At 41.7% G+C, this 18,881-nt stretch overlaps 1 protein-coding gene across 8 annotated transcripts in view; it reads right to left on the bottom strand.

Annotated features, from left to right (window-relative positions):
• The window catches only part of USP34 (ubiquitin specific peptidase 34), a 110,886-nt gene that overhangs the window by 2,014 nt on the left and 89,991 nt on the right, over nucleotides 1-18,881 (bottom strand). For 5 of the 8 annotated variants that reach the window (XM_066177867.1, XM_066177870.1, XM_066177869.1 and 2 more), the window contains exons 59-79: nucleotides 18,116-18,201; nucleotides 16,823-16,991; nucleotides 16,665-16,739; nucleotides 15,981-16,132; nucleotides 15,524-15,572; nucleotides 15,328-15,432; nucleotides 15,165-15,209; nucleotides 14,075-14,179; nucleotides 11,944-12,091; nucleotides 10,332-10,966; nucleotides 9,122-9,279; nucleotides 8,207-8,285; nucleotides 5,847-5,973; nucleotides 5,384-5,491; nucleotides 4,257-4,361; nucleotides 4,008-4,132; nucleotides 2,834-2,986; nucleotides 1,840-1,963; nucleotides 1,070-1,149; nucleotides 363-503; nucleotides 90-236 (exon numbers count right to left, since the gene is read on the bottom strand). In XM_066177867.1, coding sequence (XP_066033964.1) covers nucleotides 90-236; nucleotides 363-503; nucleotides 1,070-1,149; nucleotides 1,840-1,963; nucleotides 2,834-2,986; nucleotides 4,008-4,132; nucleotides 4,257-4,361; nucleotides 5,384-5,491; nucleotides 5,847-5,973; nucleotides 8,207-8,285; nucleotides 9,122-9,279; nucleotides 10,332-10,966; nucleotides 11,944-12,091; nucleotides 14,075-14,179; nucleotides 15,165-15,209; nucleotides 15,328-15,432; nucleotides 15,524-15,572; nucleotides 15,981-16,132; nucleotides 16,665-16,739; nucleotides 16,823-16,991; nucleotides 18,116-18,201 — 2,916 coding nt within the window. The remainder of the gene's footprint in view (nucleotides 1-89; nucleotides 237-362; nucleotides 504-1,069; nucleotides 1,150-1,839; nucleotides 1,964-2,833; nucleotides 2,987-4,007; nucleotides 4,133-4,256; nucleotides 4,362-5,383; nucleotides 5,492-5,846; nucleotides 5,974-8,206; nucleotides 8,286-9,121; nucleotides 9,280-10,331; nucleotides 10,967-11,943; nucleotides 12,092-14,074; nucleotides 14,180-15,164; nucleotides 15,210-15,327; nucleotides 15,433-15,523; nucleotides 15,573-15,980; nucleotides 16,133-16,664; nucleotides 16,740-16,822; nucleotides 16,992-18,115; nucleotides 18,202-18,881) is intronic. The other 3 variants (XM_066177871.1, XM_066177872.1, XM_066177873.1) reach the window with 1 other exon arrangement.

Here is an 18,881-nt window from a genome sequence, read left to right as displayed (position 1 = left end):
TGAGGCAGGGAGTGCCTAACACCTGGCACAGGGCACTGAGGAGTTTCTGTAGGAAATGAGCTGCCTCGTGTTTGTTAGAAAAGACTCACCCCATTTAATGTAGAGCTTGCTTTGGAAATTTCAACTCTCTGGTTGCTGAAGTCAGATTCTAGGCTTTGATACTGATTTATTAGATTTGTAATTAGAGTGTTGATTAGGTTGGCACAGTTTGCTTCAGAAAATACCTGCCCTTGCACCTGTGGAAACAAAGTAGTTTTTTAAAAGCCACAAAAAATTGGTACTGTGAAAACAGCATCCTAAAATGAAGCACCATCAGTGCCTGCATTCCTTGGAGTAATAATTATTGCTAAAAGACCATGTACCTTGAGAAGGAAATGGGTCAAAAAGGTGTAGACAATGTTGTTGTTAAGAAAGGTCCTTTCATCCATCAGAATACATTTGATATATTCTGCAAAAACTGGATCTTCACAGAGGAGCTTCACACAGTTCTTGGACATCGCAGACTGGCAAGGAGAGAGAAGATGGCAGAGTCAGCACCAGAACTGCAGGCCAGGCCCATTGAGAAATAGTTCAGTCTATCAGATGCCAGTAAATTGTACAAATCAATTACTGACAATTCTTATTTCCCACTTTCCCGAGATGAAGTTCCTTCCCCAGAAAGGCCAGTTTATCCCCACCAGTGTGTATGAGAAGAGACAGAGCCTCCTGATCCATGAGCCAACCACAGGCCCTCCGCAATCACACCCAGACTTCGACACCTCCTCATTGTCCCTTCACCATCCCAGTGTTTGTGCTACATAAAAAGCTGGAATTTCAGAGGCAAAATGAGGTGCTTTCTGCACACCCACCACCATTACTGGGGGCAGTTGCTGTGTTAAGCTTCTGCAGGATACAGGGAGCAATCAGAATTTAGCGGATTCTCATATTTGATTTAGCGGGGCTTCCCAGACGGCAGTAACACAGGCAGAGTATTTTATTAGGCACCACCCGCCAGTTACAACTGTGGGTTCTTTGTTCCACATTCAGTGTGTTTTGCCTGTGTTTCCATTCCGTGGGCTCTGACTCTTACCTGAGTCTGGCAAAGCTCAGTCCAGAGTTTGGGGAAGAGCGCAAGGTGAAGTGGCAAACCTTCATAAGCAACCAGGACACCTGCAGTGGCATGAGGGAAGAGGTCAGTGTGGGAGAACTTCATGGGAGAGACACAAATTCCTCAGAAAAGCCGCGCCAAGGTGCCCTGTCATTTTACAGGATCACATTCCAAGCATTTTGTATGACCAGAAAGCTGTAGTGTCCGTGAGGTTTTTACAGTCCATTTAATAAATACATTGGAAAAGTGTGACCAACAACAAGCAGATGGGTGATCTATGGGAAAAAAGGTCATTCTCTCATTGCTCCTTGGATGAGATTATTGGTGTGACACTGAGGTCTGTGCATACTGAGGAACTCGCCCTTGGGGTTGTGTGGGAATACAAAAATTGAAATATTATCAATTAATTGCCATTGCTGAGATGCTGAGGATTCAGGATCTGATCCAAAGCCATTTAAACTGTCAACCACCCAGAAATAGCCTCGGTGAGTCCTATCTTAAACTCTAAATGTACAATAAAACTGAATTCTCAGTGGTTCCCTCAGCTCTTTTCTGGACAGGCCCAAAACATTTCAGTCATATGCATAAGGCTGCACTCTCTTATAAACATATGAACAGTTTTGTGGATAAAACACAACAAGTTTCACAAGCTCTGCTTTTTCCTAAAATCTCTGAATACAAAACTTAGTGGAAAAGGACTCAGAGCTATCACAGAAAAAATAATCTTTTGTCTGTTTCAAATTGACACTTACTCATTTTAACTAAAGTTTCAGTAAACTTTTCACAGTTGATTGCAACTCGACACAGGAGGTGGATGAACTGGTGGTAGGAGAAGAAATAGTCCAGCAGCATCCGGTCGTAAACATCGTCTTTGCCCTGAAGATTTAAGAGAGCCTCATTTAACCTCCAAAGCCACAGGACAGCTCCCAGATTGCCCTGAGCATCTCCCTGCCTGTCACTTGCCCTGCAATATTTCATCCTGGACTACCGGAAAACAGTGGGAATCTCCAGGTGCCTCCTCACCCAGCCCTTGGCAAGCACCAGGGAGTGATAGGAGGAGGGATGGTAAATGCAATTCCCTGCCAGGAAAATCTCTTACTGGAGGGTTCTGAGCCAACACCAAGAGGGTGCAAAGCTGTGCAAATACCAGGGCTTGAAGAGGACAAGAAAAGAATGCAGTAACTTTGTATCACATACAGACACCTAAATATATACACACTACTGCTTTTCAAATCATAACTTGTCAGTTGTGATCTGTAGACGTCAGAATTTTCTCAAGATCTCAATCTTCAGAGGAGAATTTCCAGTGATACACATATGTCGATATTTTAACATTTTGGATGTATATAAGCTTAAAATGGCATCAGAGAGCCAAGAGGAAACCTCTAAAACTCAGGCAAAAAACCACAACTTTATACAAAGCAACTGAATGAAAAACAAGCATGCAAAACCGCAGGGCAACGTGACTGTGGATGCGGTTCTAGAGATTTAAAAATATTCTCCTTCCTAATGTATTAGGAATTCGATATAAAGGATGAAATACTGTGTCACGTAATATGACAACTTTTTAAGTCCAGATATTTACATTATGCATTGTCACTTCTGGATGCACGAGGGGGAGACCCACTAGAGACAGTTTCTGGCTCTCTAACATCTTTTCAAACACTTGGATTACACAGTCAATTTGATGGTGCACAAATAGACACAGCATCATTCTGAAAGCTTTAAAAAAGAAGGGTTACTTACCCTACAGTAACCGTGCTTCTTCGAAATGTGTTGCCCACACAGATTCCCATCTACGTGCACATAGGCCCCATGTGCAGGAGATTGGATTCTTTCTGAATAGCTGTGTCCACTGGGGCTGTGCCTGCACCCAGTGTGTCCTTGCGACCACTGTACCTGAGGGCACAAGGGGTATGGCGGCTTCAACCACCACTCAATTCCTTCACCCGTAAGAATCCCCTAGGACAGGACTCGGAATTAGCACAGCAGGAGGAGCACAGAATCTGTGTGGACAAAGCATCTTGAAGAACCACAGTTACTGGAGAGCAAGTAACCAGTTCTCCTGCTTCAAATGATTGTCCATACATATTCCTTTTTGGGTGGGATTCACCTGACCTGACTTTAGCTATCTAAAATCTAGTCACTGGTGTTCCCTGCACTCTGTGGAGAGGGAGTCGCCTCATCCACACTCAGGTGCCTGGGACAGGAAGGAGGGGAGCTCTTTCTCTCCTTCCCAGGGTAACTATTTCTGGCCAGGAGCCCCAGGAAGAGCTGGATGCTGACCTTTTAGATAGGCAAAGTGACGTGAGCTGAATCCCACCGTTGCTGCAGCTGTAACAACGGGACGTGACAAGTCACTACGGAGTAGCCCCACCAAAGCTGGCATCCCATCAGGAAGCCCACAGAAGGGAAAATGGGAAGTGAAAAGACTTAAAGCCCTTTATGACATTTCAGGCACTGGACTTCACCCAAACAAATAGGAGGTTATGCCTCAGTCCCAGCTGAATGGACTCTAACGGAACCTGCGGGGTTGCCTCGGCTGTCTGGCAATAGATCTTACAATAGTGTGAAACCCATCTGGACAATCCCTGGGTGGTGCCTCAACTTCCTTTATAAATGCCACAGACAGACTGGGAAATTACCAAAATGTGTGCTATGGGGTTTTTTTCCTACCACAAGGCCCAGACCCTTATGGCGTCTGCAATCTGAAGCTGTGTATCCCCAAGGGCAGGGAAATGGTGCTTCTGAAGTGCACATCCAGAATGGAGTATATGAGGACAACACATCTTGAAGAAGAATTATGCTTTGTTTACAAAGAAAAGGTAAATGCATTGAACTACTGGATTCTTCCAATACTTTTATAAAAATGGGAAAACAACAGAGAAATAATTCTTTACAGGACCACTTGTTTACATACCTTGCTGGCTTCCACCATGGTGGGCAAGAGGCACATGTTGAGTTCGGGACGCGGAGGACGAATATTGCTTTTCCCCCCTATTAATTTCAAATTTTCACGACATGGAAAATAAGGTCCAAGAGACACTGTAGTGTAAGTTCGGATAAAATAGGGATATATTAAAAAGGTCAATATTTGACATCAGCAAGGAACACGACAGAGTAATAATAGTGTAAGAGAACTTCAAAATACAATCACTGAAATACCTACTTGGGATATTACTGTGGTGGTATGTACAATGATTGTGCTGTAGAAATGGAACCAGAGTATGTAGGAAATCATGAGGACTTAAAAGTACAAGCTCCTTGAGGACATCTACAAACAAAAAGTTGTTTTTGCTATTACAAATTGTTATTTCTCAACAGCAAACAGTTCAACTTAAGGCTCATGCATTTGCAAACTCTCTCTCGTATCCCTTTTGCCGCAGCTCCGCCGTGAGCAACACCTGAGTGACACCCCTGACTCCATCCCGATTCCCTTCACCTCTGCCCCTGGGAGACACCCTGCCCAGTGATGCAGCAGCCACCAGAGAGGGGCCAGCTGGGAGAATGAGAACCTCAGTGAAATTACCCTCTTTGCTGCTTCTTTAACAGAGCAGGTTTGACACCTGGAAAATGGGAACCAGCAGCAGTTAGGAGGACAGTGAGAAAATACTCAAAGTAGGGGGAAATGCATACAAATCACACCAAAAAAAAAGATACTTTGGACACAGTGTCAGGCCTTATCAGCAATCTATTAAATATTAAAAAAGCCAAAACTAGAAAAAATCTGGACCTTTCTGAAATAGCTCCCCTAATGCAAGAGAGGCATTTGTATATATCATCTGTGTTTACATTTTGAAAACCAAATCCATTCCCTTCTACAAGCTATTTAAACTTTAGTTCCACAATTACACTTCACAGTACTGAATCACAAAACTGAACAGGAAAAGCTGTTTCTCAGAGTAACCTGGTCTCCACACTCCCATCTGAGGGGAGCTTTAGTTCATGTTTGAATTTAAATGTCAGACTTGGGATTTGACTCTGAACTCAGTGACACCTGAAGTGAGGAGTTACTCCTCAGTCATGCCCCTTATCAGGTGGCAAATCAGTGTCACGAAGTGACCCATACCTTTCTGTGCTCCCAGCCTGCGTGCCTTAACTGAACACAGGAGTATTTAGTGCAGCCTGACAAACCCAGAACTCCCTGGAGTAAGAACAGCAGTACTGATGCCCTGACCGTATCACACCAACAATCCCAACCTCCAGAGTTTCTAGCAGAGCACGTGCACTTGCTCTGGCATTTCCATCTGACAGCAGGTGCCTGCGCAGGACAGGTCCTGCATGGCCAGGACTTACCAATGCAGGCGTTTCTAAGCTCAGGAGGACTGTAGGAATTGAGCAGAGTTAAGAGCTTATGGGCAAATTCAATCCGCTCCTGCCACTGAATGAGAGCTTGCTTCACATCTGCAAATGCAAACATCCCAGGAGGCTGCTTAGCTCATGGCTCAAAAGCTCATTAAATAAAGCACAGAATTTCACTGCTGAGGAATCTCTTTTTCCTCTACCATGGTCTTAATCCATCTAGGAAATCTGTTAAATCTCACTGGTCTACTGCTATTAAATTTATGAAATCTAGTTTTGTATTAAGTCAATAAGTAATTTAATAAGTAACAATTTAATATCCATTAACAGCCAACATATTCTACTGTACAGCAAGTTTTTAAAAACAGCTAACAAGCAAGACAAAACACTAGGGTTTGGGTGAGGAAAATTAATTTAGAGACAAGAGGCATAATCCTTCCTAGAGTTATAATCATACCTTTTCTTTGCAGATATGGACGCGTGGATTTCAGAACCGAAAGGAAAATGGACAGAAGCTCTACCAGGTCTCCAGTCACATGGCAAGCCGTGGCCTCGTGGTACATCATGTGCAATGTGTTAAAGGACTGGAAGGAAGGAAAAAAGGCCAAAACTTTATGTTGCCCAACTAAGGTACTTGTTAGTATTCCTCTTTTTATCCTGCAGATACATTTACATTTATTTTATGCTCAAACTAGGTATTTTATACTCAAAAAATGTAAGGTGTTGGATATAATCACAAAGTTTTTCATTTGTTTTCAAGGTAAAAGGTTTGTGTTACCAGCTCAAAATCATTACCAAGTTTTCACACCTTTATCTACAACCCGATGAACAAAGCGTCCTTTGAGACACAGTATTTCTATATCCCTGTAGTCCCAAACTTTCGTTGCCAGCAGACTAAGTGATACAAGAGGTGCACAAAGACAGGCATACATGAATTTGAGGGAAAAAAGGTAGGATTAAGATGGATGCCAGTCATTTTTCAAAATGCTGCTGAAGGATATATGGTTGTGCATCAGATGAATTACTTCTCCTTTTATACCTTGTAGGCATCTGTGATTTATAGAAATACTGGGAAGGAAAAGCAACTCATTTCCGAACTGCAAAAATTCTAGCACAGGATGTAAGAGAAGATATTTAATCTGCTGGGGTATTAGAAAGATAAAGAAACAGTAGCCTCAGTCCCTAGAACGCAAACCCTTGCCAGGCCCTTTTTATATTACAGTGAAGACAAAAGACACACAGCCTAAGTGGAAAACTTTCCTGGATGTGACAACTCCTTAATGCAGTTTTTTGTCACCAGGCAAAATCCAGCCAACAAGTGACAATATAAGGCCAGCTAACCTCAAGCTGTAAAGTAGCATCAATTTAATCTAATTCCTTTTACACAGGATAAATTCATTTTCTCTTACACACTTTTCAGAAACTTAATTATCCACTGTTAGTATGGATGAGGGCTAACTAAGCTAAACCAAATTCTTTTTGTACATCTCTATGTATGTACCTTAATCTACTTACATTTCACACATGGATAATCTTATAGCCCAGTTCTTGAGTTTTTACAAGCAGTTTACTGGATGGAGTATTTTCATAACAAAAAGGAACAGATATCCTGGAGTAATTAACTACAGTTAATTAATTTATAGGCTTATATTTATAACAAGCTCCTGAAAACTCAATTTTCAAATAGCACTGCACTGTTTCTGTAATTCCAGCTCTTTCTACCACACTTTTTCCCAGAAAATGCAAACCAGTGACATAAAACGAGTTCAGAGATTTTTTAATACAAACCATATAAAAATGGGACTGGAATCAACCTGAAAGCATCACCCAGTCCAGCCACGTGCCTAAAGGCAGACTAAATATCCTTGACAGATGTTTGCTCCAAGTCCTGATGACTTCCAGTTGTGCTGGCTGCCCCCTCCTGCAGCACCTATTCCAAAATCCCATTTTCTGCACAGCCACAATTACCTCTGAGCCACTTGTCTTGCACCATGGATTTTCCCAGTTTAATATCTCTCATGAATGCACCGTTCCACGTGTGCCAAGAATGAACTGAATCTTGGTTTTATGCTTTCTCCAACACATCCAGATTTTTATTTTTGTTCTCAAAGGGATCCTGCCCCATGAAGCACTGCCAGTGCTTTTAACAAACACAGATTCTCATCCGTCACCTCAGTAAATGGAAGTCCTGAATAGAATCCAGAGTATTCCACTCATCAGGACATGTGGATCTGTAGAGTGAAACTGCTGGGAGCAGGGGCTTGACACTCCAACTGTGTCCATTTCAGAGGTGCATTGTTTCATTTTCTTCCATTCAATTTTGAACTAATTCTGGTCTGGTCTCATGGACCAAATCCCCTTTGACAACAATTAGATGTGCTCCAGAAATGCATTTTAGGTTCAGTTCCATCAGAAAGAGATCGAGTTTCTGTGTTTCAGACCACTCCTTGAAAACAAAGGCACAACAGGTGGGAAAGAAAAGGAGAACTGCCTCAGGAGGGTCAGAAGTATTAACCACAACTGCAGCTGAGTACCCTTTCAGTTATTTCTGGTTTTTAACCTGTTGCCTTAGCACTTTTTAACTACTAACAACTGTGTGACTGCACTCAGCCATTCATTCCCGATTACCTGTAATAAAAGGAATGACAACAAAAAAGGATAGATTTATTCCTCTCTGCATAATCTGTTGGTGATTTTCCCTCTGTCCTGAGAAGCAAACAATTTCCTGATCTTTTTAGTACTAAAAAGAAATCTTATTAAAGCTGACAGGGGAACTAGAGTGAGATGTTTGCTCTAATTAAAAAACAAAGTAATTACCTCAGTCATCAGAATCAATCCTCTATTGAACACAACAAGAAGTCTGTCTTCATCAGATTCTAATAATATTCTGAAGGCACTAGGAAAAAAATCCAAACATTGAGAACACTGAAAATCACATCCCAAGCTTAAAACTGTTATACTCATGCTGTTATTTTGGAAAATAATCACAAAAGAACAAAGAAACCCCAAAAGAACATAATTCTTCTCATCATTATTTCCCTCCCCAACTTTTTAATTCAAAAATGCCTCTGCCATTGACCTCCTTTATGTTATGGAAAATAATTTATAAATAACCTTAACAGAAATATTTCCCATACAACCCCTCAAAAATGTGGAAAACTATGTACTTCGAAAGACAGAAGTTAATGCTTCTTAAATGATACACCTAAATAGATTCAGTCTGGCATATGTTTGGCCTTTTAAATGTCTGAAAACATTTTTAGCAGAATATTTTATGCTTACAGCAGAGCAGAAAGGAAAGGATTATGCTAATGAATGGTTTCTTTCAACATGAAGATTTTTTGGGACAAGGCAGCTGTGCTCTGTGACAGGTTAAGTGCCAGTGAGTGCATGTAGCCCCTCCTGTGTTACACAGCCTGTCCTTTCCACAAGGGTTTCAGGGCACCAACAGTTCCATTTAAAACCCCAGCCCTGACCTACATGCACAGGCAATTTATAGCTCTGCTGAGAATGCCCAAGCAGCACTTTCAGCGGTACTTCTTAAGACCAGAAATGAAACACTCTTTGAAGACACGATACAATAAAACTGTCCCACAGGCACAATTTCTACATCGCATTTCTGCTCCAAAGTAACAACTGCCAACAAGAGCAGCTGGAACTACAGCTCTGCTCATGGGGAGGAGGCTGAGGATGGAATTCCAGCTGAGCTGCTGGATGAGCACAGGTCTGTACCTTATGAGAGTTGTCCAACAAGAGCGTCCGTCCAAGCAGCGCAGGTAACAGCTTATGGTGGTTTTCTTAAATTGCTTTATGTCCTCTATCTCTTCCTCTCTCATGTCTGGCCTCTGAGCTACAAACAGCTGCATGAGGTTAAACAGCTCTTCTACTGCCTAAAACACAGAAATACTCGGTTAGAGTCAGCTCTCTCACTACGGTATGGGTCAGACTTTATTTCAAAGTTACAAAATTAGATGCTTTGATGCTTCCTAAGAACACAGCACACTGTCCCATTTATGTGTACATCTATAGATAAACAAAGCAATCTGAAATCCCCATCCCCAGGACCAAACATTCAGAAAGGTGCTTGTGCCAAAACCTGCTGCACTCCCATATGCCTGGCAAACACCAAACACAGTGGAGTAACTCAGGTCCCTTGCAAGACTAACTGAGACTTCTGAGGGGAGATTCCAATGAGGAGAGCAATGGGACTGTCAGAGTCTAAGATTTCTCCGTAGGCAGAAGTTCCAACGTGGAAGATTCCATGCATCCTCCTCCTCCTCTCCATAGTGATGGGAAGCTTTGTATTCTTTGTGTCCCTGGACACCCCAAAGGATCCCAAAGCAATATTCACTGTGTAATTATTCAAGCCCAGGCCCATGGTCTCTTCCGCCCTCTGTAAGCCTGTTCTTTGAGCATCACACAGAGCCTATTTTAACCAGCACCTGCTCTCTGCTGCAGGTGTCACTGTGTTGTACTGACACGTAACACCCAGGCCTGCCAAAGGTATGTGGGTGTTCCTTCCCAGAGGGAACACCAGGCTGTCCGCCCCTGGAATGCAACAGGCTAAATCTTGGCCCTATTCCAGAAAATGAAAGCAAAGAAGGAACTGGGAATTCCTTCGCCTCTGTTATAATGCAACCTCCTTTCTAGAGACTACCATCAAAGCCTAATCCTTGTTTCTTATGACTAGGCTGGAATACTGAACAGTGGAAACACCAGTGCCTCCTCCCAGAAAACAACAGCTCTCCAGCTGCTACACAGCAAGGAAAACCCAACCCAATCCCCACTAAGGTCTAGCAAATGAATCTAAAGACACAAATTACTTCCACCAGGAAACCTCCATGTAATACTTTCGCCACCGGGTTTGTTAAGTTACAAGAGACCCTGGGCGAGAGGGGACACAGGAACGATGGACTGGTGCATTGTGGCGTCGGTCACTTACTCCTGGGTACTGACTGGCGTGAGGGGTGAGGTTCTTGAAGGCCCACTGGATGTTCTGGTGAGAAGCCAGCTGCCTGGTAAAGGCAGGGGACTGCTCGCAGCACAGGCGCAGGATGCCGTAGTAGGCGGGCAGCATCCCGCGGTTGAAGAGCACCACATCCTGGTCGTCGTGGTCCGCGAGGATGTAATTGAAGGCAATGTTCTTGGTCACCACGGGGTTCTGCACGATAAGGCGCACGTTCTCGGGACAGTCCACGCACACGTTGTACCAGAAGGACAGCAGGGCCTGCTTGTTGTGGTTGGTGGCGATGGCCGGCTCCGAGAGCTTCGGCTGGAAGAGGTTCCACAAGTCCATGAAGTAAGTGGAGAACATGAGCTTCTCGGTTTTGGAGATCAAACAGTACGTCATGAAACTGAAGTAGGGCACCAGTTTGGTGGTGCCGTGAACAGCAGCATCGACGTAGAGCTTGGCTCGTGAGAGCAGGCCAAGGAGCACGTTGTAGACCTGGTGCAGAACTACTGTGGTGTCGGGGCTGAGGGGCAGGTCCCGCGTGGGGATGTGCAGAGAGCGGGTCGATCGGAACATCTGACGGAAGGAATTGCTTGGAATAAGCGACACCAAGAGATAGGCTGCAGCTTCAAATAAAAACAGATTTGTTACACCTTTGACAGTGACACACCTGCTTAACAGCCATGTTAACAGCAATTAAACTGCACTGCATGTTCAAAGCATTTACAGATTTCAAAGCATTTTACAGAATCTGGTATTACTATATTCACACTAGAAAAAAAATCCAAGTGGATAAGAACAGTACAAAGCATGTTAGAAGTGGTGCTGGGATGTGCTACCTACATCCCTGTCTGCTGCCTGGTTCTCCCTGTGCTAACACAATGCATCCCACCACAGAATGTGATCCCAGATCCCATCACACAACGCATCCCAGAGGTTTTCCATGACTGAAGTTGTCCACTGCTCAATCAAGAGGTCATTACCTCCTCACAGATGTTTACAACTGGAGCCTATTGCAAAGCTGTACCTCCAGTTTTCACATCTCCCTCAGCCACAGAAATGTGTTAAAGGTCAGTGGCCTGTACTGTGGAGTCTCCTTTGTGAAAAAATATTGACACGGGGAAGGTTGAAAATGTTCTCGGGCAATGTGACAGTGTGATTCCTGGCAGAACAAACCAGTGAGCCAGGACACCCTGGAATTTGGGAGAAAGCACAGGTGGCTTCTCCTTGATCCACAAGTTCAAAGGACTCAGCTCAAGATTACTGTGGAAGAACAACATGTACTATTCCCACCTATTGTACAGCGATGTGATGGACACAATGGAAAACCTCTGGAATTACCTCTTCTCCTTCTTTATGTTTTCCTGGACCTTGCAGATTGACCACTTAAAATAAAGAACCTACCAATGTATCATTCAATTTACCAAATGAAAACACAGTTTTCATCAAAACTGGTAACACCTCTGGATAAGGCACCACAGTTATCCTAAGATTTTAAAACCCAGCAATTCTAAGCCAACTGTAAGAGGAAGAAAAGACAAATACAGGAGCATGCAACTCACTGCAACAGGTGAGAAATTTCCTCCAATTAAAATTCACTTACAAGTTCTCACTCGAGGGTAGTTGTGTGCCAGAAGGAAACGTTCAACCCAGTTCTCCATGTTCTGCAGGACCCAGCTGTGAGCAAGTTTGTTCCGAGGTGTTTGCACAGCCAGCCAATCCAGGCACTGTGAGGGGTTGTACTCAATGACCTAAAGGAGAGGGGAAAAAATCAAAAGGAATACATTAATCTTCCTACTATGCCCTGATTGTATTAAAAACCCCTAAAATGACTTTCAACATTTCTTTCTAAAATCACTTAGGGCTATCAAAGCACCTGCAAGACTGAGCTGCTCTGCACACGAAGAAAAGCTTACTGAATTTCACCGGTTTGTACTTCTGAACCTTGTTCACAGTTCTGAAAGTTCAATCTAAGCCCGGGAAATTACTCTGCCTATTCTTTCTGCATATTATATTTAGGAGTTGAAATATTAAGCACTAAGATGGAACACCCTTGTCTTTATAAACAAGTATTTTAAAGAAATATCTAACACAAAACCTTAACAGTGAATCAGTATTTTTGTAAGTTACATCAAAAGAACAAAAATGGTATGCAAAGATGTTCATGCAGCTTCATGCTGAGGGTAACTATTACATTTTTTTATTGAATTTACAATTTCAAGGAATAAATTCATCCTGCATTTTCCAAAGGCAATGAGTGCTGTTGTGCAGTCAGCAAACCTTCAGAGAATAAGGAGAAAATGAGGCTTCCTGTACTTTTCTGGCTCTGTGTAGCCGGAAATCTGTTGACACGAGGACAATAAATGCAGATTGTTCTTTTGCTAGTTTTTAAAAACTACTTTCTTTTTTACCTCAAGGCCCAGGTGGCCAGACAAGAAAAAGTTTTACCCCAAGGAATCAGAGTAGGTACTGGGTTGCTGAAGCTGTTCTCAGTTCCTCTACTCCACCTGAAGAATATGAGCAGCTGACACGACCATAACTCCGTTTATAAAATTTTAATCTCATTTTAAAAATAAACACCTTTAGAACAATCTCTTCCCTTTATTTAGAAATGACAAATTGCTCTGTCAGGTTTCCTGGGGAATGGCCGGAGGGAATGTCTAAGAAAGAGACAATCATTTCTCAGTGTCTGCAGAGCTCAATCAGTTTTTAATGACTTCTAGAAGCTGCAGTGGCTGTAAAAGTAGATTCTACTCCCCAAGTCCGTTCATTCACTGCTGGGTCTTACACCCCTGCCTGCACAATTTATATCCCTGGACCTGTGTCACCAGCTGGGTGTCACTGTGCCCCTCGAGATGTGCTCTTTGAACTCCCTTTACCTGAGGTGAAGCAGTTACAGCTCATCCATCACATCACTGGCAATACCTGTGACCCCACAGCTACTCCTGACCAGGACGATACCCTGTGGATCAGCAATCCATGTCCTAGCCCACAGTGCTGCAACCCCATGTTTTAAAGGGAAGTAAAGGGAATGAGCTGGTCCTCAGCAGACTCCAGACTGGCCATGCTGTTCTCAGCCAGGAATGAAGACAGTAAATTGTACTGGGAACTCAGAGAGCAGGTAGGTGAAGAGAAAGCTTTAATTGCTCATCTATGCCTCAGATCAAGGAACTCGTCCCGGTGCCGACTTGGTTAAAAAGCCTCTCCCTCATTTTAGAAACACAACCAAGGCTTGTCCTGCACACAGCAATTATCCAGCAGACTCATAAAATAGTTCAGCACTATTTTATGCATTAAAAGTGGTAATTTTTTACACTTTACATTTTACAGAGAACCAAAATGTCAAATGAATAGTCATGGAATCTGTACATGAAGGCCAAAAAAACCCACAACCAAATGATGGGTGTTGAAACATTTTACAGGCCTTGCAAAAGGATAACTTAGAAAATGATGTGGAATTTGTCTAGAAAAAGTATTCTAGGCCCTTATTATGAATCAATTAATTTCTCATTAAACTAAAACTTGAAGTTAAACTGAAAGAGCCATTAACCCTGCATTAAGTTACAACAGAACTTTTTAATGTCTATTGGCTGTTCCTGTTTATTCAGAAGAGGAATGGTAATAAAAAAAATCATGGACTGATGCAGGAAGGATGACAACAAAATGCAAAAGAGACATAAAAGGACCAACAAGAGAAAGACAATTTATCTGCTGTTTTATTTTACATATTGTACCTCCCATATCCTCTGCAGAATGTAAGAAGCAAAGGGTGGCATTCCTGGAGGTCCACCAGCAAATTCCATGAGCATGGTGAGCAATTTGAAAAAAGGATTGGCCGCCTGTAATGCAGAAAAGGGAAAAGTACCCAATTTCATCTATTTAATTTCATCCACATTTTTAAGAGTATTTTTTTAACAACCCCAATGTCTGTAAGATTTCTATGAACTTCAGACATGAACATTTATAATACTTTAATCCCTTACTATTCAATCTGTACATAATCCATATATATCTATAAATTAAGCCACTGGTTACAGTCAGCGCAAAGCAGGAGGATAATATGAGGCAGGATCAGTCTAGGAAAAGTTACAGGAAATACATATTTATTTATTTATATGTATGTATTACAGGAAATATAGACATTATCCTGGAAAAAGGAAAGAATCAAGCTATCCATTGTTGAAGAATTCACCGATTTATTCTGGTTTATATTTACAGAAGACTTCACTGGCTCAGAGAAGTTATTGTTTTAAGTATTTACATAACATGGAATACAGATCCTGGGAAGTTTACCCAAAAGCATCCCATTTTGAGGTTTACACTGCCAAGACTCACCCAGCTTTTAACAACGTTTCAACAAAGTGGTTACAACTATAATTACACATTTTGCATCTGGAATCCATTTGGAACTCTCAGTATTTCTGTTATTACCAGGGCAAGAATTTACTCTGAATGAGAAATGTGTTTGCCAGCACAGAACTGCAGAGTGCCACAAATCTTGAACAGCCAGATAATAAGTAATTATCTCCACTTATTCTTGCACACAATAATTTAATGTCTCCAACTTTTTGAAAGAAATTCATACTAGTGGAGAATCTACAAATGTTACTTGATTTGAATAAAACTTCCATCCTAAGTGGCATAGCAAATTTCTGTTTTACAAAACTTCACAAACAGTGCAGTCAGACTTCATTTAATGGCACAAAAACTTCCATGGATCATCTTCCATGCAAGAGTTTTGGGGAGCAAGCAATTATTTCTGTGATTTAAACCAGGGAAATACGACTACAGATTATTTACTAGACAGGTGGTGTGTTTACATACCTCAGGAGTCAGCTTTGCTATAGATGTGAACAGCATGGACACAATCTTGAAGAGAAAACACACAAAACTCACTTAGACTTTTGTTTATACAGTTAAAAAAGTAACAATTACCCCATGACACTTATTAGAGGAGATTTCAATAGCTACAGGCCCCTGTACTCACATGCTCTGCAAGGCGATTGTTGTACCGGCACAAACTGAAAATGAGGTTGCAGGTTTGCCTGATGTTGATCCCATCTCGGATATGTTGAAATAAAAAAGGGAAGCCCTGCAACAAATAAGCAGATACAGTACACTGCCAACAGCTACACACCACAGAGGGTTTGGGAGGCTAAAGCAGTCACTTTGAACTTGATTACCTTTCCTCCTGTCAGTGCTGCCATGTCATTTTGTGACAAGGTCAAATGCCTAAAATACAAACGAAAATGATCATTTTACTTCAGCCATGATTATGGTTTGGGACACACTCAGGACTAAGTGTTATTTCATATTTTTCAGAATCACAATATACAAGAGACAATAAAGGTGTTGATGCAAAACTGAACAACAACAACAAGAAGTTGCATTTGAATGAGATAAAAAAAGAAAACCAAATGTGGGCAATTGAACGTGTTCAGGTATTTAACCCAAGTCTTTCACTTGGTCAAAAATGACAACCTCTTTTTAAGTTATTAAAAATATAATGGGCTCACATACAAGCTTATTTTTGCTGTTAAAAAAGCCCACAATAAAACCCTCAGAGAAAGCCATAAAAATCTCTGAGTCCCGTCTCAACTATGAATTCTAAATTGATTTTGTTTTATCTGAAGCTCTTGCCTTTCTGAGCGAGACTGTTCCACCAGAAGAGCAATCAGGGCAATCATCTTTTCAAGTGCAGCAGGCCTGTATTTCTCTTCTGCTAAAGAAAGGATGTCTTCCTCTTCCTCCTCTTCCTCCCCTTCTTCCTCAGAAAGCACTTCAACCTGGGGCTAAGGAAAAACCAGAGAACTTCAATGTGGACATTTTGAGTCCTCATTTCAAAGGGTCTTTGCATATATTCTGTCCTTTATTCCAAACAACTTCATCAACTTGCATGAATCAAACCAGGTAAGTATCTAATCCACTGATTTTCACATTGAAACAATCACTCTGCATAAGCTAAATTGTATTTACAAATGCAAGAGGTAGGCTGGCTGAAGATATAGTCCATTTAACAAAAAAAACCCAGGTAAATTTAAGAACCTAAGTTGTACAATAAGAGAAAGTAATCAACTGCTAATAGCATTACCATTAGTATCAAGTTAAGGGCAACTTTAATAGCTTTTACTCAGCACCTAAACACTAATAGTCAATTTAACACATTTTTAAAAATATTATATTCACTTAAACATCGAAAAAAATTGTGGAAGTGAAGCAATTTTAATTTAAAAGCTGAAAGGTGATTCAAGACACACAGCAGTAATGATCACAGATGTAAAACAGGAAAGATGAGCCCTTGTTACATAAAATACTCAGACTTACGTTCTCAGGCCCTTTGGTTCCCATGTAGAAATGGACCATGGTGGATATGGCTTGCAGAGAGAGCAAGAACTGGCTCTGAAAAACGCAGGGATGGAATTACTTCAAAATACACTTGTGCACAGACACCATCAACTCCCCAGATCCAAGGCTATACTCACTTCCTCTTCTCCCATTTTGGCAAATTCATAAAGAAAGGCGAAGTACTCAGTGAGGTGTTTGCTGTGGGGTTTGACGCCGTGCTCCATGATGGACAGCAGGGTCTTCACGAAGCGCGTGACGCACGAGCGGCTCCCGATGTCCTCCACGGGCCCGTCCATGTCATCCGAGCTGGCAGCAACAACAGCCAGGGTGGGTATTTCACACAGTACACACAGCAGAAAGTCATCCTCAGCCAGTTCAAAGGAATTCACCAAAATTCCTGCTCTGTCCTGCTCTCACCCCTATCCACAGCCTGGATAACAACACAGCCCAAGCTAAGGGAGCACCAGGCACTTGAAATGCTAAAGGTTTGTCAAATTAAGTGTTCCGAACCAAGATGCTGCCCAGGAAAGGAACTCTTAGAACAACAGCATTGGGGATCTCCTACTTAAAATCACGCTCTTGGTTTGCTTGTCGGACTTAATGAGAATGCAATTGCAGCTATGGAACCAAGGCAAGGCACCCTCCTGAACACACCCTTGCAAGGCAGAGAGCATCCACCTTCAGCCTCAGACATCTGCTCAAGGCTGCATCTTGTCACTGAACAAAACCAAGCCACAGACTCAAGTGAGGCTTCCAAAGCAAATTAAATTCTACTTTTTGTCATGAAAATTGTATCTTCATATTCTGAATTTTGATGTGGCAGGATAGTTATTACTAACCCTGCCATTTTTGCTCTGGGGAAAATCTATGATCACAGTCACAACTTTAACACAAGAGGTTAAAGAAAAAACACTTTTTTCTTCTCCTCATGTATCAAAGAGTTTAAGTACTTCCTAACCAGAGATAAATTGACAGTTTTCTTGACAACAAGCAGAGCAAAGGAGAATCCAAGAGGGTTCTTTCTCATTTTTGACAAAACCTGTGATTTAGTTATAGGATGAACTGCTGATCTCCAACCTCTTTTGCTGGATGTACAAATAAGAACCTCCACCTTCGTGCCACCAGATCCAATTCACAGGAGGATTCTCAAATCTAAGGAGTGAGGTTTACACTTGCACTGTCCAAATGAGAGGGAAAATAAAGAGCATGCTGAAAACCTACTCTAAGGGACAAAATGTTTCAAACTATTTGACACTGCCCTTTGCAACCCTACTGGTATTCTTAAATAAATCAGAATTCAAGTTTGGGCAGAATAACGAAGAACAATTAGCACAATTTCAGCTTTACATGACTGTTCTGAGTGACTCATTAATAAAAGCAGCTGCAGCAATGCATGGAATGAACAGAAGTTTGCAGGGGGTTTATTTTACCAGTCTTCCATTCCTGGCTGCAGATAAAGGTGCGCATGTACTGGCCTCAGTCTCTGGATCACGTGGATACACAAGCGCTGGAACATCTGCAAAGGGAGAAGGGAATGAACTCCACACCTTCAGTCCTTTAAAAAAGGTCAATATGACATTCCTAAGCAAAGAATATTCTGTCTCCAAGTCCCACTGCCAGCTCTTCACAGGTTCAAAGTTTGAAAGAAAAAGCTGAGATGGTATTCTAACAGAAGCGTCAAACCTGCTTGTTATGAACAGATCTCATGGAGGAATCCTAAACCCAGCTTTTAATATCGGCGTGCACCGAAACACGACTCTATTTTTTTCTTCTATCTCTATTTTCTGAAACATTTTGGTATTTTTGGCAAGATATTTTTTAATTTTGCTGCTGGCTCATAGGAATTCATGTGAAAATTTAAAGCATTCATCAGGAGAAGACCTTGCCTAAGACCTTCCACAGTGTTTTCCCATGAAATATATTCTTTTACTGATGCATTGCATACAAAAACTATCTATGGGCCTATGTGGAAATATCACTTTAATAACCAGAAATCCAACTGAAGAATTCATGTGAGATAGAACAACTGTTAAAGTTTATAACTTAACAACTTGCAAAGAAAGTACACTTGAAAGTGACACTATTAATAATTGGATTTGTGAATGTCCAAATGCTACTAATATAGAGGGCTTTTTAAAAAGTATTTCCCAAAAAAGGGGAACAAAGCTTTGTGGCATAATACTGTAAAATTACCTC

Source organism: Chamaea fasciata, unplaced genomic scaffold (assembly GCF_029207755.1).
Source record: "Chamaea fasciata isolate MVZ Bird 193981 ecotype frontalis unplaced genomic scaffold, bChaFas1.0.hap1 SCAF_3, whole genome shotgun sequence".
NCBI classification, from domain to species: Eukaryota; Metazoa; Chordata; class Aves; order Passeriformes; family Sylviidae; genus Chamaea; species Chamaea fasciata.
Note: the sequence above shows the minus strand (reverse complement) of the source record. Positions and strands in the feature narration are given on the sequence as shown.